General features: G+C 39.2%; 1 protein-coding gene across 2 annotated transcripts in view; it reads right to left on the bottom strand.

Moving 5' to 3' along the window:
* Positions 1-24,129, bottom strand: part of TFB1M (transcription factor B1, mitochondrial) — an 84,464-nt gene that overhangs the window by 54,998 nt on the left and 5,337 nt on the right. For both annotated transcript variants that reach the window (XM_021083526.1, NM_001128475.1), the window contains 2 exon segments: positions 10,734-10,842; positions 9,234-9,385 (listed from right to left, as the gene is read on the bottom strand). In XM_021083526.1, coding sequence (XP_020939185.1) covers positions 9,234-9,385; positions 10,734-10,842 — 261 coding nt within the window.

The raw sequence follows: 24,129 nt of genomic DNA, 5'->3' as shown, positions 1-24,129 counted from the left end.
TAAAGGCAAAGCACACAGCCACGAGGAACATTTCCCTCCAACACCAACTGAGCTACATCTAAGACGTGGGAATCATATCAGACAAAATGCACTCAAAAAAAAAAAAAAAAATCAGGTAATAAAATTCCCCTACCACTAGCTTCTGGGATTTTCAAACCACTGTTATGTTATGTAGGAGATACTATATGAAACAAGTAATCAATAAATATTTGATAAATGAAGAAACTAGCAAGAACAATGAGGATCTAAAGATGTTTTATTTTATGAACTACCCCAATATCTGAATCAACATTTTCGACAGTGTGCTTTTCTTTATTTAAAAGTAATAAAACCCTGAATGTTCTGAACTCTTGAAGAATTGGCTGTTTTTGACCAACAAATTTTTACAAAAAACTTGTAATTTATTCTTTTAAGCACCCAAACTTTAATTTTAAAATTAAGTCTATTCAAATTAACTCATAAGCACAATTTCAACCAATACTACATAAAGATTTTTAAAAAGACCTTGAAATCCCATGTAAATTTTATATGAAAAAGCAAAGGGTCAAGACTAGCCAGGACACCCCCTGAAGAACATCAACAGGGTGGGGGGACAGGGGCAGAGCGCTGTGAGGAGATGAGCTGGGGTGACTCACCTCCCCAGCTATCAAAATTAAGGCAGTATGGTATGGCTAAAGGCAGAGACAAATAGACCAATGGAACAAACCATTGGAAGAGACGTGGGCATATGTGGACATCTGAAATGTGACACATGTGATGTGGTACCTGCTGGTGGGAAAAGAATGGATCACTCAGTGATATTAGTATCTACAGGAAGGAAAATGTAGGTTCATTATCTCATACCATAACCCAAAATAAATTCCAAGTGAATTAACAGTAAGTGAAAAAGAACACGTTAAAATAAAAATTTATAAGTAGGAGTTCCCACTGTGGCACAACAGAAACAAATCTGACTAGGATCCATGAAGATGTGGGTTAAGATCCGTCACTGCAATGAACTGTGGTGTAGGTCACAGATGTGGCTTGGATCCCGTGTTGCTGTGGCTGTGGTGTAGGCTGGCAGCTACAGTCTGATTCCACTCCTAGCCTGGGAACCTCCATATGCCTCGGGTGTGGCCCTAAAAAGCAAAAAAAAAAAAAAAAAGTAAATCTCTATGACCCCAAAGGTAGGGAAGAATTTCTTAACAGTGCAAAAGCAGAAGCCATAAAAGACTAATACATTTGTTTAAGAACTCTATTTAAGAACTTCTATATAATAAAAACATTATAAAGATAAGCCACAGACTGTGAGAAGGCATTTGAAACTTATGATCTGAAAATGGTTAGTGTTCAGAATATAGAAAAACTCCTTCCCGTAGATCAAGAATCAAAAGATAAACAATATAAAATATTATGAGAAATATGGTAAGAGCAACCCAAGTGAACCTTAACAATAAATTACACCTAACTAATTACAAATGAGGGTCATGCAAATTAAAACTGTATGAGATTCAATTTCATATTCACGAAATGAACAAAATTTAAAGAACCTGTGACCAAACCTAGTATTTACGAGTGTACGAGTATACAGAGCAACAGGAATTCTCCCACGCTGCTGCAGAGGGGAAGGGGGCACAAGCACTTTGGACTGTAATCTGGCAATATACACAGGAGCGCTAAAGCTGAGTAAACCCTTATGATCCTGCAGGTCTACCTTTATGAATATATCCTACAGAACAACTTATACACTCTGCAAGGAGGTATGTATAAGAATATTCACTGCAACACTGCATGTAGTATACTAGAAAAGTGGAAAAACATAAGGATCCATCAACAGGTGAATGAATAATAAAACTGTTAATTTTGACAACGGAATATGAAATAAGTTACAATGAGTAACAAAGTTTACTGACATAAATCCCAAAATAGAGTCAACAATAATTAAGTGGGAGTTCCCATCGCGGCTCAGTGGTTAACGAACCTGACTAGTACCCACAAGGATGCAGGTTCAATCTCTGGCCCTCTAAGAGTGGGTTAAGGATCCAATGTTGCCGTGAGCTGTGGTACAGGTCGAAGATGCGGCTTGGACCCCACGTGGCTATGGCTGTGGCGTAGGCCGGTGGCTGTAGCTCCAATTAGACCCCTAGCCTGGGATCCACCATATGCCGTGGGTGTGGCCCTAAAAAGACAAAAAGAAAAAAAAATTAAGTGGCAGTAATGTGTACAATGTGACTCCACTCATACAAAAACTTCAAAGGATTATTTCTTATTGTTTTCGTGTATATATCTATGCATCGAAATGTGAGAGCAAGCAAAACACATTCATGAATAATGAATATCAATTTTAAGACAGCTCAATAAAGAACAGGGAAAGAAAGGATAAAGAGGGCTCCATGTATCTATAATATTTTATTTCTTGAAAATATGAAAAATATGGCAATATATCAAGATTGAACAGAGCTGAGAGGTGGATAAAAAAATTAGGCATACTTATTTTTCTAAAATGTATCCTGCTGCTCTGTGTTGTAAGTGCTCACGGGACGTTCTAAACCTCTTATGAATGATACAGAATCAACATTACAAATACCAATGATTACTGAAATAAGCCTCGGCCAGGTGTAGCAGTGGTGTGCCCTACCACCAACCAAAGACAGGCTGCTTTCTGAGTTACACTTACAGTGCTGGGTGTTCTCTTTACTGCTTCACTATCATGTGTCAGCCTCGAATAGCCCCTTTTACTTGGCTGCTTCTAACCAGCTGTGGGCATGAAAAACTACATAATTCGGCTTGTAAGAGCTTTGCTTTAAGTAAGATTTAAAAAGAGGCTTTAATCTGAGATGCTGAGAAAATTTCCTGTGGGCAAAGTTAACTGTAGATTGTGTAGCATCTATTCTGTTACTCAGAAGCCATCTCTCATCTCACCAATTTTCATTTTAATTTACCTGGCTCTTGTCTACATTTGGACAGTAAAATTATTGGGAAGTCGAGTTCAAGACAAGTGATGTGTTGTTACTATATACAATAAAATAAATTCTTCCTTACTAAAATGCAAAACTAAGAACTGTACATACTCTCAAGCAAGGATCAAAAAGAAAGACAAATAATGTAAGAGTAGATTTAAGTTAAAGAATAAGCTTATGGAGCAAATGGTAAAAAACATCTCTGATTCTTCATAAAGGAAAAAAAGGAACTTAATTTTTCCAGTGGCATAAAATTCAAATTTTTAAGATGCACTGTGAAAACTGGCACACTTCTAAGCAGCTTTGTTTAAAAACTTAAAATCTAGCATGAACATAATCACAGAATTTGAAAATAAACCAAAAGAAATGCCCAGATTTTAAAAATTATTATTTCATCCTGGATTTTCTTACAGTATTTTACATCTGAAATGAGGGTACTCACTGATGAAAGGAAGAGAAAATTAAAAATCACTTTAACCAGGAGTTGCTGTCGTGGCTCAGTGGGTTAAGAGCCCGACTAGCATCTATGAGGATGTGGGTTTGATCTCTGACCACGCTCAATGGGTTAAGGATCTGGCACTGCAGAGAGCTGTGGCGTAGGCTGCAGATACAGCTTGGATCCAGCGTTGCAGTGGCTGTGACCTTAAGCTGGTGGCTGCAGCTCTGATTCGACTCCTAGCCTGAGAACTTCCGTATGCAGTGGGTATGGCCATAAAAAGAAAAAAGAAAATTACTTTAACCAAAAAGCAAACCAGGGAGGCAAGGAAGGTAAGCTAATTTGATATAAAGACATTTAACTGTATTTCACTTAGAGGCGTATATACCCAGTTCTGCCAGGGGAAGGGGTGTCCCTATCCATTAATGTAACCCATCTAATCTTTGCAGCAAGATACACATAGCCTGTGGAGATGACAACATGTCATAGCAGAAAGCAGCACACATACCTGCCTCTAACTTAATTAGGGAAAAATTCAAGTCACAGACCAGAAAACTCCACAGAAGACTTCATTAAAAGCTAGCAAAAAACTTAAATGGTGGATCAACCACTCAAAGAGGAGTTGATATTTCTTTGATAGAGGAAAGTAAAGCTATGAAAATCAAACTCCATTACAAGATGGAGGATCTGAAAAAGAAAAACCAAGAAACAAAACCAGGTAATTTTTCAGTATAAGGAAATCTCTAACCCTTGGGATTTTAAAAACATTCTGATTAAGTACAAGAAAAACAAGGGATCAGAGAATTTGCAAGGGCAGTGTTTTTTTCCCCCTTAATCATCTAAAATAATTTTTAGTACAACTGGAAAAATTGGGCTTATTCTTGAAAAGCCACATGGTCAAACATCAGGGACAATGAAATCTACATAATTAATGGAGAGGTGATTCTCTCTCCTCCAGGGATGGGGCCATTAAACAGCCAGGGTCCCCTGGAGAAAGCAGGAGATGAAGAGGCTGATGATGGACCCAGGAAGAAAAGACCATAGGTCCAGTCACACAAAGAACCTGAACATCATGACTTCAGCAGAAAACATATGACCTATGTTCAAGTTCAGTTTTCCCTGTAACTAACTCCAGGACCTTTGGAAGACATTAAATTACTTTGAGCCTCGGTTTCATCATCTATAAAATGAGGTTGATGAGATTTGTTAAGGTCTCATTTATGGCTAACAGTCTGATTCTATTTTATGAGCTGTAACTTTAAACTACCTACGAGCCCCTTAATGTGTATGAGCTGAATTCTTACATTTACACTTTGTACATGTAAGAGAAAGGAATATGACAACCATGCCCATTTCTGTTCTGTAACTTGCAAAGCAAGTGTTTAAAAAGTGTTTTCTGTGTTGGCACAACATTGTAAATCAACTACCCTTTCATAAAAAAATTTTTAAAATTAAAATTGTTTTCTGTGGTTAAAACACAAAATTACAAATATGACAGTGTCAAGGAAAAGGTGTATAAGAAAATGCTGCTACATAGTCTTACACTGAAATTTTCACTTGTAAAAATGTGAAAATTCAGAGGACCAGTTGTAACCCATACTTCTAAAGCATTCTGCAAATTACAGACTCAATATAAACTCTTCTCAATATTCATAATAAAGTTTCACTAAAATCAACTTGTTGTTAAAGAAAAATGGGTGCAGTGGAAGCAACGCTATTATTAATAACCACGACTGACAGTGAGTCATTGAAAATGTTATTCCACCTCTTCAGCCTCTGTTCCTTTGCTCTTTCCCACCAAGAATCAGAATACACAGTATTTTGCATTTCTATTGTGTTACTGAAGAACAGAAATACCATAATAATCATGTCATCGGAGCAAAAAACTCAAGGACAAAACCAACAAAAAGGACTATTAGCATGGCCTCTATTCAAACCAACAGAAGAGAATTCATAGATTCACAAGGACTAGGACCTTAAGAAAGAGAGGAAGTCGTCTTAGAGTTTCTAACCGATATAAAAGGGTTCTGTATTTCTATGGCGGATTTTATGGCCAAATGCTCTAAAAGTTTCCTGATGGGGGCGTTACAGACATCTGTGCCGGTTAATGCTGAGTGATTTGCTGTGGAGGACTGTCCTGCACACTGAAGGATGTTTACCAGCATCCCTGACCTCTCTTCACTAGTCGCACAAGCACCTCCAAGTTGCAACAACCAAAAAATATCCCTGACGGGCAGGTGTGGTAGAGTCACTCCCCGTTGAAAACCACTAGAAGGGTTTTCAGTGGAGATAAAGAGACAGAAGGGAATGGAGGTAAAAAGAGGGATGGACTGAAGAAAAGAAATTCTAATGATACATTCGCAAATTATTTGTAAGGAAGTCATCTAAAGAGATGGACTAATGCAGTTACACAGTCTAGTCTCAAAGGAATCCTGCTGTTAAAAGGTTTTTTGTTTTTTTAACAGAAACTATGAAGCGGAACAATTTTCATAAACCAGACAACAGGCAGTGCGAGAGTGTGATCACAGACACACGGAGAGAAGGCGAGCCTCAGGACCACCCGCCTTACAGCCTGGAGACCATTCCCGGGCCGCGCACAGGGAGGAGGAACACACAGAACCCAGGAGTCTCCTGCACTGGAGGAGACAGAGGCTGCCATTCCAGGAGGCCAGGGGGTAGGCAGACTCTGTGGGACTGACTACTGGATCTAGAGGAACACGGGGGGAGAGGTAGTGGTGTAGGCAAGGCAGAGAGAGAAAGGAGTGAGCCAGGACTCCTGAGATCCGCTCCTTCAGGCCCTGGCACTTAGCATCTCTAAGTGCACGAGGTTAACGCCTCAAGGCTTGGGAGGCCGGAGAAGGTTCCATTGGAAAGCTGTAGGACAAGAGTGAGCTCACGTGTGGCTACAAATAATCTGCATCCCCAAGAACTTAAGCAGAGAGCCCCTGAAATACACGGGCACCAGGTGGATTCCTCAAAAAGGTCATGAATTAATAGCAGGACTCAGCCCCAGATCACAGGCTACTTTGGACCCATTTTAACAAAGCTTAAAGGCAAAGCTCAAAGCAATCTGCAAGTAACTTATTCATGTGCCAGAACAAAACCCACCACTCAACCCAATACAACAAAACTCGGCGCTCAACAACATTAAAAAAATAAATAAATAAAAATAAAAACTTCGCATATTCACGATCTTGTCAAAAATTATCAAGTTTGCAAAGAAACAGAAAAACGGGACCCAAAGTGTGTGCATGATGTGGCGGGGGGGTGAGGGGAGGTGGGAATCAACTGGCAAAAACAGTGCAGAAATGACAGAGGTAATGAACTTAGTAGGTAAAGATCTTAAAGTAACTATTACAAATATTATACATATGCATAAGGATGCCAAGGAAAGTATGACCCCAATGAGAAAGCGAAGATACAGTAAGACTCAACGGAACTTCTAGAGATAAAAATACCTCAAATGAAAAATAAATTGAGTAAAACTGACAGATTCTAAAAAAAAAAAAAAAAAAAAAAAAAAAAGAGTAGTAAATTTGAAGACACAGTAATAGGAACTGTATTTTATGTATGGTGAATTACTAAGTTTTTTTGTAAGAATTAACCAAATAGCTATGCATTTGCTTCATAAGTCTTTCTCTGATTTATGATTTGATTATTATCATGTACTAAGTTCTGACCTGATTCTGGATCTTCTAATCTAGCCACTGATAGGTTTTGTGTCATCTCATAGGGCTTTGATTATGAGAGCTTCACTACACATTTTAACATCCGATTGGCAAGTCTTCGCTCATCTTTTCTTTCAAAATTTCTTAATCCATTCTTGCAGGTCCATTCCTCAGGATGATCCCTGGAATTTCACTACATTTTAAAATGTTACTGAAAAATACAATTTGGAAAAAAGAGCACCTTTACTATCATTTTTCCTTCCAAAGCTAAAATATTTCTCCTGATTTATCTCAGTGATATTCTGAGATTCAGCAAAGTTTTGCTGTTTTTTAATACTAAAGTCTCTTCCCCCCCACCTCAGGCTTTCAAAATAAATAATTATACACCCCCAAATAATATTCTATAAGATTTCTCTTTCCAGTAAGGATGTTGTATGTGCTTTAATCCCTCCTGTATGCAATTTTCTATTTATTCTTCCCAACCTGTATAACTGTTTGATATACACAAATACGTAAGTATTCTTCCAAATTATTCACCTGCTCTGATGCAATGTGAATGCTCTTCCTGAAGATTCCCTCCTCTGTCTTCTGAATCAGGCCTTCTGCTTCCTAGCTCTCACATCTTTCTTCTTGGTGTGGCTAATGAGACCAACGTTTCGATAGGCTCTTGCCATTATGTCAGAGGTGCTGATAGAGGTCAATGAAGGGCAGACTTTCCCATAAATGGTGCCAGGCTGATTGGGATCACATGCTAAAAATAGTAAAACTGACTTCTATTTCAACCGTATGCAAAAATCAGCCCCAAGTGGATTATAGATATTAGTAAAAGATAAGACAATAAAGCTCCCAGAAGATAACAGAAAAAATACCTTCATGATCTCAAAATATAAAAGTATTCAACAAGACATAAAAAGTACTAGCCATAAATTTAAAATTAAGAACATCTGCTCTTCAAAGACACTGTAAATAGACAACATAACATGTTAGTGGAAGAAGAAAGCTCAATACATTTAGCTAATAAACAACTAGTATGAAGAACATATAAGAACTGCTCCAAATCAACGAGAAAAAGAAAAGCAAACAGAAAAGTGGACAAAGGAGAGCACTTGACCAAAAAAAAGGTTATCCAGAAGGCCAATAAACACGTAAAATAGCATTCAGTTTCATTACAAATCAGCAAAAGACAAAACAGAAGCACAAGAGCACACTATTCTCCCAAGATTAACAAAAAACGTACGAATCTGGAAACAGCAAGTCCTGGAAAAGCTCTGGAGAAAAGTGAACTCACACACACTTCTCGGGGAAGATAAACAGGCATCCTGACCATAGAGCACCGTGCTGCATTCTCTACCAAGGCCGAAGATCTGCAGAGCTATGATCCAGGATGGCCACTTTCAGGTATACACCCTCGGGAGATCTTGCCTACATGTACCAGTTGACATAAATATGTTCATGACAGCTTTGTTTATAATAATGAAACACTGAAACTAATGCAGGGTCCCCAAACAGGAAAATGGACAGATAAATCTGACAGAGTGCACTGTAAACAGCTGTAAAATAAACTACAGCTTTGAACAACATGAGCAGACCAGGATAAAAAGCATACATACTATATGAACCCATTTGTATAGTTTAAAATGGACAAAACTAAAGCATATTAATTATACAGATAAAAATCTACATGATAAACTGTGCAGGGAGTAATAAACCCATGGCATAGATTATCTTGGTTGCAGGAGGAGATGGCAGATGCAATCAGAATGAGGCATACACGAGGGTGTCAAAGGCATTGGTGATTTCATTAGTAGCTTGACTTGGGTGGTGGGGATTGCAGTGTTCTTTGTATTAAGCCATATGTATACAAAACCAGGCATAGCCACTATATTCTCTTTTGCATTTACAAGTCATAATAAAATTAACAAGAAAAATACACTAATAGCTCACAGATTCCCTCTGCAGTTCAAAAACTGCTTTTACCTGCCCTGCGGGTTTATTTTCTAGAGACCAACCTGGAACACTCCAGCCACGGGAATGCCTAGCAGGCATAGTGAGAGTCAAAAATCTACTTACTAAGTAATGAGACACCCAACCCCCTTCCCTTTCTCAACTCCAAATTGATTATCACATTCTTTTTGTTTTGTTTGGTAATCTGATCACGTGAAAAAATAGCCAGAAAAACTTAAAACTTACCTCTGCCACTTCCTTCTGAAAAGTCAGTGTCATCTGGGTTCTGCCATAAGCAAAAGGTCCATTTCTATGAGAAACGTTTTCAAGCCACTTAATAATCAGTGGAGTTGATACACTAAAAGGCAGATTTCCAATAATATGTACATTTGGAGGATCTGGTTGGCATAAGAAAAAACAACTTGGAATGATTTCATCAATATGTTCTGAAAACAATTTTAGTTCAGAGTAAAATCAAACAATATTAACAGCATCAAACAAAAATACATGAAAAGATATGGCCGAGTATTTTCAATCCATTTATTCTTTAGAAGCAGTGTTTTCTCACAAACAGCTTTGAATTACTGGGAAAAAAACCCTACCTAATTAGTATTTAGTCAGCCAAAGTTTCGGTTAGTAAAAATACAAAAAAATTGGTTTGAGGGAAAAGATCATTTGCTTGGGACACAATGAGGTCAAAGTTCCTATAGAGCCCCCGGATGAAACTGCCAAATGCCCAGGGAGAGGATACAGGCCAGACATGAAGATATACGTGTGTGCAACACACACGTGGTAAGAAAAGCCACAGGAGCAGAGAGTCAGGCAAATCTGCTGCCTGAGAAGATGCCCTCCCCACCCTGCAACCTCAGAAATGAGATGCAAGATGTGGGTGGAAAAATAACCACCAGCACAGGATAGTCCGAGAAGGCTCACAACAACGTGAAAGGAAAAATAGGACAGCCTGGAATCAGGGAAGACAGGAGCAGAGACATCTTCTAGAAGAGAGTAACAGACAATGCTGGGGAACTTTGAGAAGGTCTGAAACAGGCAGTTAGAAGGTGGGTCACTGTGTCTGTGACTGGCAGGGCAGAGCAGAAACCTAAAGGCAGTGTGGTGACAAGAGAACAGTGCGCTGGCAGGTGGAGAGGGGAAGCGCCGGGGTCTCTGAAGCAGCCAGGCGTGGAGAGGCCAGAGACGCACACAGGGCAGAAATGGGGATGCACCGCCACGGCCCCTCCACTTGTTCTGAGGGGTTTTATGGGCAAAAAACACACCCCCAGATCTATGTATTCCAAGGAGCTGGCACACAGCAGGTACCCAATAAACACTGAATGAAGAGTGTTTTGGTTAGTCACTGCCTGTGAAAGACAATGGAAATAAAGTTAAAACAGAGGCTTGGCTATGGCTTGGTTTACTCAAACACTTCTTTTTTCCCCAACTGGAAAAAAATAACACTCAATAGTTCACTCCATCCTTACATGGTATCATAAAAATGTCAAGTTTATTTGAATAGAATCCCAAATACTTGAAAAATATGAGACAAATTAAAATTAAGAAAAAGTAATTTGATTTTATATTTTGGAAGAAAGTGGAAAAGCAGAAAAAACCTGTAATGCACATTATTTAATTCTGTTCCTCTAATTTTAAATGTAAATATACACTAACATTGGTAATATATAATAATTAAATATTTGTAATCTAAATAATTATAAAAGAAAATAAGAAAACCAACCCAAAATCACTTACCATCCTCCCACTGTCTTTTGAGACTTTCTGGAAAAGCCCTTTCTATCTTAAATGTCAACACATCTCCATGGACAATTCTCAGTTTTCCAGGTGCTGCATCAGAAAGCATCTAGTTTACAAAAAAGTCAATAAAATGAGTTTATACACTTTGAAAGAAAGCAGAATTTTTTTCTTCAAATCTGTGCATCATTAATCTGAAAAGCCAGAGACTAAGAGTGATCAGTAATGAACTAATAGTTTACTGTGTCCATTGCAGCAGACAATTGTGGTGTTTGACTTTTAACACGTATGAATGACTGAGAGGTCACAGATAATAGTTTAACAACAGCTTATAACTTCATAAATAATAATATTAACGTAATTTGACCCTCAGAATGACCTGGACTTCTATATAAATCTAGCAAAACCTCAACTCCTATCTATGTTTTTAAATTAGAGACTAAGGACATTACAATGAGAATATACTGAAAATTGACTAGGAGCAAATCACATGAAAGATGAACGTAATTCAATTAAATCCTCATAGCCTAAGATTTTACAGAGGAGTCTACTTATAACCAAGATCTTTACCTTAAGCCGCGAGTAGAGTCAACAAAGTAGAAAGTCATCTGTCACTGCCAAGCTGTATGTGGAACTGAGACACTCCCTTGACCAGAGTAGCCTTAAAGTATTTCTTGATCCACAGGTACTTTCGGCCTAATGAATTATCCTGCATGTCTTAACAAAAGCTACCTCCCAACCTATTTTTGCTTCCCTCTCTCTTAAGCGCTTCTAAGTAAACAAGAAAGAAAGAGAGCTTTCCCTTATCTTTTTTCCCTCCATTTCATCTACCTGAGCACCATACCTTAAGACATGCTCTCGCAGTACTGAAGTATTTGGCGCCTAACCAAAAAGAGCCCTACAGCTAAGCCACCTATAAATCTGCATCGTGTTAAGTGCCCGGGACCCAACATGAGACTTGATTCTTGACGTCCTCAGTAAAACACAAACAAAAAACCCCTCCAGATACAATCCCTGAGCTTGTAAGGTTTAAGATGCAGAAGTGAATATAATCAATGGAAAAACATGTCTAAATTACAAAGGAAGAGGTTACCGTCTTCCTACATTAAATCTCAGCTAAGGGAGCCCAGAGAACCTTGGCTCCAATTCAACAAACTTTTGCCCTAAGCATCCCTTGGACCTGTTTCTCCAGCTTAATCAAAGCTGATTTTTCTCTCCTAACTTTCCCCATGACCAGCTCAGACAAGAGGAAGGATTAAAGCAACACCACCAAAGCCAGTGAGGAGACACAGACCAAGGCCCCCAGCTGCAGATCACAGCCCCCTTGGGTCTGCAGGGTTCTTACTCCTGTACCAACACAGGCTCCTTAAGAGCAGTACCTGTTTCTTCACGTCCCCTGCAGCTGCAACTGTACACAGTAAGTGCTTCATATATACTTCATAAGTAGATGAGTAAGTTAATGACCAAATGGCATTTAGTTTTCTGTGAATGCTGGAAAATTCCTCTCCTAGCCTGTGAGATTTGGGGCTCCTCAAATTTGTAAAGTACAGAAACTTACAAAGATTTTTTTTCATTGATAAATTAGTTAAAATTATACAAGTAATATTTCAGAAATACACAGCTGAAATGTGTATACTGGTTAGAGGCTAAACATTTTAAGTCTGGAAATCATCTAGTTTGATGTTTGGCCATGGTAGCAAAAATAATTGTATACCTCTGATATCAATGTACTTATGGATTATTTTAAGTTGTCATGATTTGCTAAAACTTAATCTGATGAGTTCCAGACAACTCTTAGAAAATATAATAACCTCAATATATTACAAAAATAAAATAGGAGATAGCTCTCTATGGGAAAGGCTCTTACTGTATAAAAACTCTATTTAATGATAGCATTTACCATCAATGAAGAACATTAAATTTTTTTCTATAATTATGCTTCACATAATTAAAACAAAACAAATTAGCATTCTAAAAACAAAAAGGCAGAACTAAAAGCTTATGTTTCACAATGTCAGAAATTAATTAGTAATTAAGACTAAAACAAAACAATGTAAATTTGGCTCTTTGGCATTCATTTTCATGTTCTGATAACTCAATCACGTTTGAAATGTTAATTTTTCCACACTGACACACACAGCTGCATACCAGAAAATGGATATGATCCACATTTACCTTCCTTTCCTAGGTTTAAAGCTGCATTTCCATTTATGTATTTGTTTCTTTAGATTCTCCTTCAGGCTTAAGTGTCAGTCCATGATACACCAAGTCCTCCTGTTCTTTAAAGGGCCTACCTTTTCCCTTTTCCAGGACTACTGTGTAGCCTCATCTTCCCTACCCACTCCCCACTGCAGAAGGAATGAATGCTGATGTTCACAGCTTTATGTGAAGGACCTGAAGCAATTACAGAGGGAAAAAAAGGCGATGCAAGGTGAAATGACCGTACGGGGACGATACAGACAGCAGCCATCTCAACCCCGCGTGATGTTCAGCAATGGCACAGAAAGACCTTCTAACCAACCAGTAATAGAAGAAGCTGTTCTCATTATCATAATGATACTTGGGGAATGCTGAAGGGGTGGGAAAGGTCACTACTATAGCCCCCCTCCAACCTAACTCTGTTGCATCACACCTCAAGACTCCGCAGGTGTTGCCTCAGCATGTGTGCAGAGGCACAGCTGACTTGAACGCAGGCACCAGATTACAGCCAAATGAGTATTTCTACTGACACTCAAATTGTTCTATGTTTTTATTTTAGTGTCCAATCCTGTACTTTTTCAAATTAGGACATAAGCTTTGAGTAAAAGGCATTTATTGAATAAGGTTGTAAAAAAACAGAAAACCAAACCGGGAGAGGAGAAACATCTATGTAAGTCACGAAAGCTTTATATTCTAACAATCCTAGAGATGAAGACGTTAGACCTCCCAAGTGACATGCTGAATTGTACCGTTCTCACTCGGCACTGGAAGTTATTACAGAGGAAGCATTTTTCTGGTATCAAGTTTTGTAAAGGGTACAAGAACAAACAAATAGAGAAGGCCTTTCATAAAAAGGGAAAACAAATGCAGAAATACTCTTCACAGTCACCTAAAAGTCTCTCTTCCCTCACAAGTCAAGGTCATAGTGACACTTTCGGGGGGGGGGGGGGACAAGTAACTGTGGTCTACCTGCGTAGTTTGTTCATGATGTAATTTAAAGAGGAAAGACTGTATGAAATTCTTGGAACTTATGACCTTGAGAACAAAAATAAATAAATAAATTCCTTGAGGACAAAAAACTTCATCAAACAGCTCTTTTGTATGTTTTATGCCACTTTCTCATGGCAGCCAACCCTGTACAGGGGGTAAGCATGAATTACACAGCCTGTGATAGTACCTGCCTTCTAACTTGCCACAAAGTAGGAACCCAAACACGGTGGAAGTAAGGACTGGGGAAAAAAATCTTAGGTGAACTATAAAGAATGAATCTAGGAGTTCCCAGGTTCAGTCCCTGCCCTTGCTCAGTGGGTTAATGATCCGGCGTTGCCGTGAGCTGTGGTGTAGGTTGCAGACGCAGCTCAGATCCCGCGTTGCTATGTCTCTGGCGTAGGCTGGTAGCTACAGCTCCGATGAGACCCCTAGTCTGGGAACCTCTATGTGCCGCGGGAGCAGCCCAAGAAATGGCAAAAAGACCAAAAAAAAAAAAAAAAAGAATGAATCTATAATCGGAATACGATAAGAAAAAGAAAATTTTTTGCCTATATAGAAGGTAAGATCGATGACATTATTCAAAAAAGATAATGAATGTCACAATAGACTTTCCTTAGGGTAAAGATTACAGCATGATTTCAAAAAGTCGCCACTTTCCTTTTGGTTTTTTTTCCCTTTTCAGCTGCACAAAGGCATATGGAAGTTCCTGGACCAGGGATGAAACACGACCTGCAGCTGTGACCAACACTGCAGCTTCAGCAATGCTAGATCCTTAACCCACTGCATGCCCAAACCCAGGCCTCAGCAGGGACCCAGGCCACCACAATGACAAAGCCAGATCCTTAACCCCTGCTCCACAGTGAGAACTCCTTGCTTTGCTTTTTAAACAAGACCAGAAAAGCATAGAAGCAGCTCATTTACTCGGACTCATAAAGAAATTAAATGTTTAATTTTCTATTCAACCAACATTACTGCTTTAAATGTTAACATTTCTTTTTTTTTTTTTTTTTTTTGCCTTTTCTAGAGCCACTCCCTCGGCATATGGAGGTTCCCAGACTAGGGGTCTAATCGGAGCTGTAGCTGCTGGCCTACACCAGAGCCATAGCACCGCAGGCTCCAAGCCGCGCGTCTGCAACCTACACCACAGCTCATGGCTATGCCAGATCCTTAACCCACTGAGCAAGGCCAGGGATTGAACCCACCACCTCATGGTTCCTAGTCGGATTCGTTAACCACTGCGCCATGGCAGGAACTCCTAAATGTTAACATTTCTTAAAAAGAAACTTACAGATATAAGTCTTTTAAAACTATTTTTCACAATTCTCTTCACCAACCAAGGACAATGAACCCAATTTCGCTCTCTTCTTGAAGACTTGGGTCATTACTGCCTGTAGAGCAATGGCCTCAATGGTTATGATACCTTTCAGTTTTTATATTAGTTTTTTTATAGCTTTTCTGCTACAGTAATAACTGTTACTTCTTGCTTACTGCCAGTGGGTCTGCTGCTGGCACTGACCTCTTTACCTCTAATTCGCAGGGGACTAGGAAATCCATTTGGCTGCAAGCCATCTTTTGCATATTGGTTGAGTGTTGTCTATGTTATGATCAACTCTGGTTACATCTCTATCAAGCACGTTACATGTGTAAAGTACGTAATCATGTCACAACACAAAGTCTTCTGTGTTTAAAATTTGCTAGCAAGGAAAGAATTTCAAATTTGTATGATCTCTGGTTAAAAACAGCTCCATTTGTCAGGATGACTAAATTACTTTCTATATCCCTTTATAAGATGACAGGAAAGTAGAATAATTTTAATAGCAACCATTTATTGACTATTGGCAATAGGCCAGGCTCTTTACATAAATTTATATCTACCCTTGAAGTAACCACACAACTATTACTCCCATGCTGCAGATGAGAAAGCTGAAGCTGTAAGCTAAAAAATATTCAAAGGCAAGTTCAAGGTTCCAAATCTAGTAAGTGCCACATATGATATTCCAACACCAGCTTATTTGATTTTCAATCCCATGAGCACTCCACTTTGTCTATCAAGTAGAAACAATCTGTTTACCTATTATAAAACCCCAGAGGCAATACTAACAATAACCAATGCTTTACAACCTCCAAAATTCCATGAAATGAGCACATAACTTCATGGTTAAGAAGAATTCTAATGCTTCTTACTCTGTTCAAGACACAACATAGAAGATCAAATATAAGATATACTCTTTTGCTTTAAATAAGAAATGGACAAAAGACTTGAGGCAATAATATTCAAGACACTGGACAAGGAAATGCAAGAAAACCTGCAGATCCAAGCTTTCATTGGCCCATGAGCAAGAAACACAAAGAAAATGACACCATGGCACACCATGATGAAACTGCTCAAAAACAATGATAAAGAAAAAATTCTTAAAAATGGCCAAAGATGACAGAAGCAAAGATAAGAATCACAGCAGGTTTCCTCTCAGAAATGAAACTTCATATGAAGACAGCAGAACAGCATCCTGAGCATTGGAAGGAAAAAACAAAAACAAAAACTGCCAGCATGTTTTTCAAACACAAAGGCAAAACAAAACATTTTTTCAGATGTACAAATGCTGAAAGATTATCAAGAGATCTATACTGCAAGAAATGCCAAAGAAAAGTCTTTCAGGTAGAAAGACAACACCAAATAGAAATATGGATGAAGAACACTCAAAATAGTAACCACATGGGTCACTACGTAAGAACTTTTGCTTATTTTTTAAGTATCTTTAATATAGAATTGACTTTTAAAATAAAAATAGCATTGTGTTGTGAATTTTATAACATATGGAGAACCACGACAATGGCACAAAGACCTGGCAGGGTGCGACGCAAGTGTACTATTGTAAGATTTGTGGAACATGTTAAAGACATACATTATACGCTTTGAATAAATTACTAAAATAACAAAAGGGAGAGTTACAGGTAAGAAATGACTACCATCAGTAGGCTGAATACTAGCCCCACAAAGATGTCCACACCCTAATCCTTGGAACCTGTGACTGTCACATTACCTGGTAAGAGCGACTTGGCCAATGTGATCAAAGTGGTGTTTTCTTTTTAAACGGCCACACCCACAGCACGTGGAAGTTCCCAGGGCCCGGATGGAATCCAAGCCATAGCTGTGGCAACACTGGATCTTTTAACCCACTTCGGCAGACTGGGGATTGAACCTGCACCTTCACAAGCAACCTGAGCCACTGCAGTCAGGTTCTTAACCCACTGTGCCACAGTGGGAACACCTAAAGATTTTGAGGTGGGGCGATTATCCTAGATTATCCAGGTAGGCTCAACGTAATCACAAAGGGTCCTTGTAAGAGAGAAAGGAAGGGGGATCAGAGTCAACAGTAGACATGCAGAAGAGGTCCTTGAGCTATTGAAGGCAGGTGGCCTCTAGAAGCTGAAAAAGGCAAGGGAACAGATTCTCCCCTGAAGCTTCCACAAGAATGCAGCCTTGCCGACCCTGCTTTTAGGCTTCTGACCCCTAGAACTGTAAGAGAATAAATGTGTCATTTTAAGCTACTGATTTTGTGGTAATTTGTTACAGCAGCAATAGGAAACTAATACATTAGGCAGAGATGGTCAGACTGGTAGGAAAACGCAAGATCCACTACATGCTGCCTATAAGACCCCCACTTTAAAAATAAAGTCACAAGTAGGCAAAAAAGGATGGAAAAAGATACACTATTCTCACCTTTATCAAAAGTAAGCTGGAATGGGAGTTCCCTAGTGGTCTTATGGTTAGGATTCATGCTTTCATTGTTGTGGCCCAGGTTCAATCCATGGTCTGGGAACTGAGATCCCAAATCAAGCTGCTACATGTGCAGCAGCCAAAAAAAAAAAAAGCTATCAGAGAAAGTAGATTTCAGAGGAAAACATATGACCAGTGATCATGAAGATCATTTCATAATGATCAGGGAGCCAATCCCTCACAGAGATACAACACTTCTGAATGTTTATACATCAATAAAAGTGCTTCAAAAAAGGTGAAACGGAAACTGATAAGACTACATAAGGAGAGACGACAAATCTGCGATTAAAATTCAAGATTTCAGTAAGTTTCTCTTAGTAAATGACTGAACAAGTAGACAGAAAATCACTACGGAGAGAGACTTGACTAATGCCAACCAACCTAACTGAAATTTATGCTTCATCCAACAACAGCAGAACGCATATTCTTTTGAAGAAATACTTACCGAGACCTATCCTACTCCATGTGCCACAAACAAATACAAATTAATTAAAAGTGATTCAAGTCACACAAAGTATGCACTCTGATCACAATGGAATTAAATTAGAAATTAATAACAGAAACAGATCTTAAAAGCCCTCAAATTTGCAAACTAAGTGATATACTACTACTTCTTTTTGGTTTTTTTTGGCTTTTTGCCTTTTCTAGGGCTGCTCCTGCGGGACACAGAGGTTCCCAGGCTAGAGGTCTAATCAGAGCTGTTGCCACTGGCCTACGCCAGAGCCACAGCAACTCGGGATCCAAGCCGCATCTGCAACCCACACCACAGCTCACGGCAATGCCAGATCCTCAACCCACTGAGCAAGGCCAGGGATCGAACCTGCAACCTTATGGTTCCTAGTCGGATTTGCTAACTTGCGCCACAACAGGAACTCCGTGATAGACTTCTAAATAATCTATAAGTCAAATAAAATCAAGGTAAATTGGAGCTACAGGTTATGTGGTAAACACAAAGGATCTAGAATAGCAAAAACGATTTTGAAAAAAAAACAAATGGTTGGAAGACTTACATTACCTGCTCTTAAGTCTTAAAACTACAGAAATCAATATAGATTGGTACTGGTGAAAAGACAGAACTACAGATCAATAAAACAGAACTGGAAGTCCAGAAATGGACCATTACATATAAAACTGATTTTTGATAAGGCAACTCAATGAGGAAAATATTCTTAACAAATGGTTTAAAAAAAAAAAAAAAAAAACCAAAAAACTTCTACCCTTACCTCACACTATATACAAAAGTTAAAATGTGTCAGGAGTACAAGTAAAAGTTAAACTATAAAACTTCTAGAAGAAAACAAAGGAGAAATTCTTAGTTTGGGTTTTGGACTGTTTCAAAAAATTTTTTCCCAGAGTACTGTAACTCTGAAACATGCATAAAAATTAAAACTTTATACACTGGATGGGGTAAAGTGGAAGAAAATTATAGACTCTGTTTTTGAGAATTTAGAATTAGAATGAACTAACATTAGTGTCTAAACAAGTTTTCTTAAACTTGTTTAGATACTTCCTGACTTTTTTTTTTTTTAGACCTTCCTAACTTTTCTGCTCCTTGCAAGGAACTACTATGATCTAGTGATTCATAAGGGTTTATTGTAATATTTAATTTCAAACTGTAGATTTGTATCAAGATTCATGTTCCTCTCTGTGCAAAAAGATCTGGGTTTTTTGCTGTTGTTGTGATGGAATGTTTAGCACAAGAGCAGAGCAAGTTCTGGCAGTTTAATAATTTGGTTCACCTGAAGCAGACAAAAGAGGCAGAACTCTAAACAAATGAAGGCCTCTACTTAACTGATCCTTGGAAAACTGGAAGGGATTTTTTCTCTCCTTCCCTCTACAGTCATCCTTTGTATCAGCAGAGGATTGCTTCCAGAATCTGCTCTAGATAACCAAATTCATAGACGCCCCAGTCCCATAATCTCTCCCTATCTGTTCAATTTTGGATTCAAGTAATTAATCATGAGGTAATATATGTAGTTATTTTTAAAAATTGGCATGTAAGTGGACTCATGCAGTTCAAATCTGGGTTTAGGGTCAACTGTCTTTTGAAAACCACAGGACCTTATGTTGTTAAGCATTCTCTTCTAAGAATCTGTACATTGTTCAGGAAATAAGCTTTCAACTCAATTAGCATTTAACTTTTTTAAAAAATGGAGATATCATTAACACTTTGTTAGTTTCAGGTGTCCGACATAATGATTAGATATTTGTATACACTGCAAAATCACCACCACAGTAAGTCTAGTTAACATCCATCACCACACAACTGAAACCAAGTAGTATCCTATGGGGCAGGCCCCTCCCCCATATCCTCTGCTCTTAACTCCTACTCCTCTCTCAAGTACCTAAATGATAGCATCTGCTGCACACGTCCAAGGTGTTGTGTTTTTTTTTTTTTTTTTAACAGATGCTAAAACCATCACCAAATGGAAGGAATTATCTGATGATCATGAGCACACAGCCCCTAGACCTACTGGCACCTAAGTATTCATAATAGCCCCCAAGACGCCACCCTGTTACCTCTCCACCAGCCAATCAGAGAACTGAGCACAAGCTGACCATTGACTCTGCAACCTTCCTCCTTCCTCATCTGGCTTTTAAAATACTTTACAATTATGGGTTTGGAGAGTTTGGGCTGTTTTGGAGCAAAGCCACCCATCATCCTGCATGGCTTGCAATAAACATTTTTCTGCTCCAAACTCTGATGTTTTGGTTTGTTTGGCCTCACTGTGTGTTGGGCACATGAACTTATGCTAACACAGCTACAACTGTTCTTATGATGCGAACTTTTAAGATTCATTCTCTTGGCAACTTTCAAATCTACAATACTGCATTATTAACTATGGTCACCATGCTGCCATTACATCCCCAAGGCTTATTTTACAACTGCAAGTTTGTACCTTTTGACTAACCTCACCCGATTCACCCTCGGCCAACCCCCAGACTCTGCCAGTCACCAATCTGTTCTCTGTTTCTCTGAGTACACACTTGTAGTTTATTTATTTATTTAGCTTTTTAGGGCCACACCCACGGCATGTGGAAGTTCCCACTGTAGCACAGTGGGTTCGATCCCTGGCACAGTGGATCAAGAATCCAGTGTTGCCGCAGCTGTGGCTCAGATTAGATACCCGGCCTGAGAACTTCCACATGGCGTGCAGGTACTACCAAAAAAAAGAAGAAAAAAAAAAAAGTCACATCTGAGGAGAAAGCGCTGCACAACATGTATCTGGCAAAGCACTTGTGTCTACAATATAAAGAAATCTTAAGATTCAATAGAAAGACAAAATATTTAAAACTGCTCAAAACATCTGCAGAAGCACATGAAAATATGTCCAGAAGCATCACTTGTTAGGGAAATCCAAGTAAGAAGCACAATGAGAAGTTCCTGTCATGGCTCAGCAGAAATGAATCCGACTAGCATCTGTGAGGACACAGGTTCGATCCCTGGCCTCACTCAGTGGGTTAAGGATCCAGTGTTGCCGTGAGCTGTGGTGTGGGCTGCAGACGTGGCTCAGATTCCGTATGGCTGTGGTGCAGGTCAATGGCCACAGCTCCAATTCAACCCCTAACTGGGAACCTCCACATGCCAACTCAATGAGGCCCTAAAAAGCCGAAGAAAAAAAAAAAAAAAAAAAAAAAAAAAAAAAGCACAGTGAAATACCACTACATACACGCTTTGCTGCTAAAATTAAGGGGACTGACTATACACACGTGAGCAAGCACATTCAGCAACTGGAACTCCTGCACAGCAGGTGGGGATATTAAACAGCAAAGCCAACTTGTGAAACTTGGGGTAGTTTCACATAAAGTTTAACATACAACTACCACAGGACCCAGACCCTCCACATCTAGCTCTTTACTCAAGAGACATAAATGTTGTATCTCCTTCAGAGCCTGCATGTGAACGTTCATGACAGTGTGTGACAGCCTGAAGATGGAAACAACCTAGAGTCCATCAACTGATGAATGAATTTACAACTTTGGTGGTTCATGCCATGATATACCAGGCAAGCGATAAAAAAAAAAAAAAAGAGCAAACTTTTTTTTTTTTTTTTTTGCTTTTTAGGGCCACACCTGTAGCATATGTAAATTCCCAGGCTAGGGGTTGAATTGAAGCTACAGCTGCCAGCCTACACCACAGCCATGGCAATTCGGGATCCAAGCCAAATCTGAGACCTACACCACAGCTCACAGCAACACCGGATCCTTAACCCACTGAGTGAGGCCAGGGATAGAACCCGCATCCTCATGGACACTAGTCAGGTTCATTAACAGCTGAACCACAAAGGGAACTCCAAAAGAGCAAACTATTGATAAAACACCTGAATGTGGTTGAATCTCAAAACAGTTATGCTCAGGAGTTCCGGTCGTGGTGCAGTGGTTAACGAATCCGACTAGGAACCATGAGGTGGTGGGTTTGACCCCTGGCCTTGCTCAGTGGGTTAAGGATCCGGCGTTGCTGTGAGCTGTGGTGTGGGTTGCAGACGCGGCTCGGATCCCACGTTGCTGTGGCTCTGGCGTAGGCCAGAGGCTACAGCTCCAATTAGACCCCCAGCCTGGGAACCTCCATATGCCGTGGGTGCAGCCCTAGAAAAGGCAAAAAAAAAAGAAAAAAGTTATGCTCAGTAAAAGACATCAGACAAAAAAGTTCATACTGGATGACCCCACTTATCCAAATTCTAAAAAAAAAGAAAACAAAAAAAAAGAATCTATAGTGACAGGAAGCAGATCAGTGGTTGCGTGAGGAGAGGGAAGGAGGAGGGATGGTTACAAAGGAACATAAGGCATCTGGAAGGTCACAGATGGTCATCATCCGGACTGTGGTGATGCTTTCTTGTAACTACACATTCACCTAAAGTAATTTGTACACTTTCAGTATGTGCAGTTTACTGAACAATTATGCCTCAGTAAAACTGTAAAACAAAGGACTAAGCACAGTAAACCCTCAATAAGTATTAGTTATTATGATTGTTAATACACAAGATCTTTAAAATTAAAAAAAAAAAAAAAGAGAGATTCCAGACTACTTATCTGAAAGTGAACAAATTACTTATGAGGATGTTATCTCAGATTGAGAAACTGGGGGAAGAATTTATTAGGACTTCAAGCTCCCAAAAGTGTCAGAAAATCTCACTCCCCCGCAAGACGTAGAGAATCTACCCAGCCATAAAGATGTACCGACAGGGAGTTCCCACTGTGGCTCAGTGGTTAACGAATCCGACTAGGAACCATGAGGTTGCAGGTTCGATCCACGGCCTTGCTCAGGGGGTTAAGGATCCGGCGTGGACGTGAGCCGTGGTGTAGGTTGCAGACGCGGCTTGGATCCCATGTTGCTGTGGTTCTGGCGTAGGCCGGTGGCTACAGCTCCGATTCGACCACTAGCCTGGGAACCTCCATATGCCATGGGAGCGGCTCTAGAAAAAGGCAAAAAAGACAAAAAAAAAAAAAAAAAAAAAAAAAAGATGTACCGACCAACAGCCTAAAAGGGACTAAAAGGGAACACACAAAACTCCTAGGAATGTACACTCACAAGAAAATGAACAACATTAAGAAATCCCAGATGTCCAATGCTGGTTTGATGAGCTGGACAAAGTCTCAATGTTTCCACGGCACTGAGGATTTTCCAGTGCTCCTCAGAAACAACAGTACTTTTCTCCTGCACCTCTTTCTGGATGAGCAGTCTTCTCAACAACCCTTAATCACCAGAGGTGCCCAAGGCATGGGAATGACAATTTAACTGATTACTTCCATCAGAAGTTGCACTGAGTACCCACTAAAACAAGGCATTCAATCCTATGAGCAAACTGAGGCAGAGAGAGAGTTACCCACCCAAGGGCATACAACAGTAAATGGCAGAGCCAGAAGTCAAACACTGGCAGTGTCATGCCAGTCTGTTCCCCATTCTAAAATGAGCCTTAGACATGCGTTCGTAGCCTTCCGACACGCTGACAGTGAAACCTACGTGTTATCACTATGTTCTTTCCCCTAAGCCGCCTCGGCGATAATATTTTAAGAATTGAATTAAGCTACAAATGACATACTTTCAACTAGCAGACATTTTATAAATTATTACAATTTCTTTAAAAAGTAATTCTATTAGCTTAGATATCTCTAAAATGGAATCCTTAAAATAGATCACTCTCCTTCTGCCTTTACTCAGTTTTATGATTAATTTAGTACCTCTAAAAGAAAGTGGTTTTACATATTGAAACATTTTTTACAGGAAAAAGAAGTCTATTTGATATTTTAGTGTTCAACATTTCTTTTTAAGGCAAATTCCTTTCCTGCATATGACACTAAAAATTAATTTTGCTTCTTGTACAGAAAGAGATAAAAAGTCAAATATATATTTCCTGCACAGTAATTTACTTTGAAATTAACCTTCATACTGAGAAAAAAGAACACAAAACTTTTTTGATAATCAATGCT

This window comes from Sus scrofa, chromosome 1, assembly GCF_000003025.6.
Source record: "Sus scrofa isolate TJ Tabasco breed Duroc chromosome 1, Sscrofa11.1, whole genome shotgun sequence".
Lineage (NCBI taxonomy): Eukaryota > Metazoa > Chordata > Mammalia > Artiodactyla > Suidae > Sus > Sus scrofa.
The sequence above is the reverse complement of the archived record's forward strand: the minus strand, read 5'-3'. Positions and strand labels throughout refer to the sequence as shown.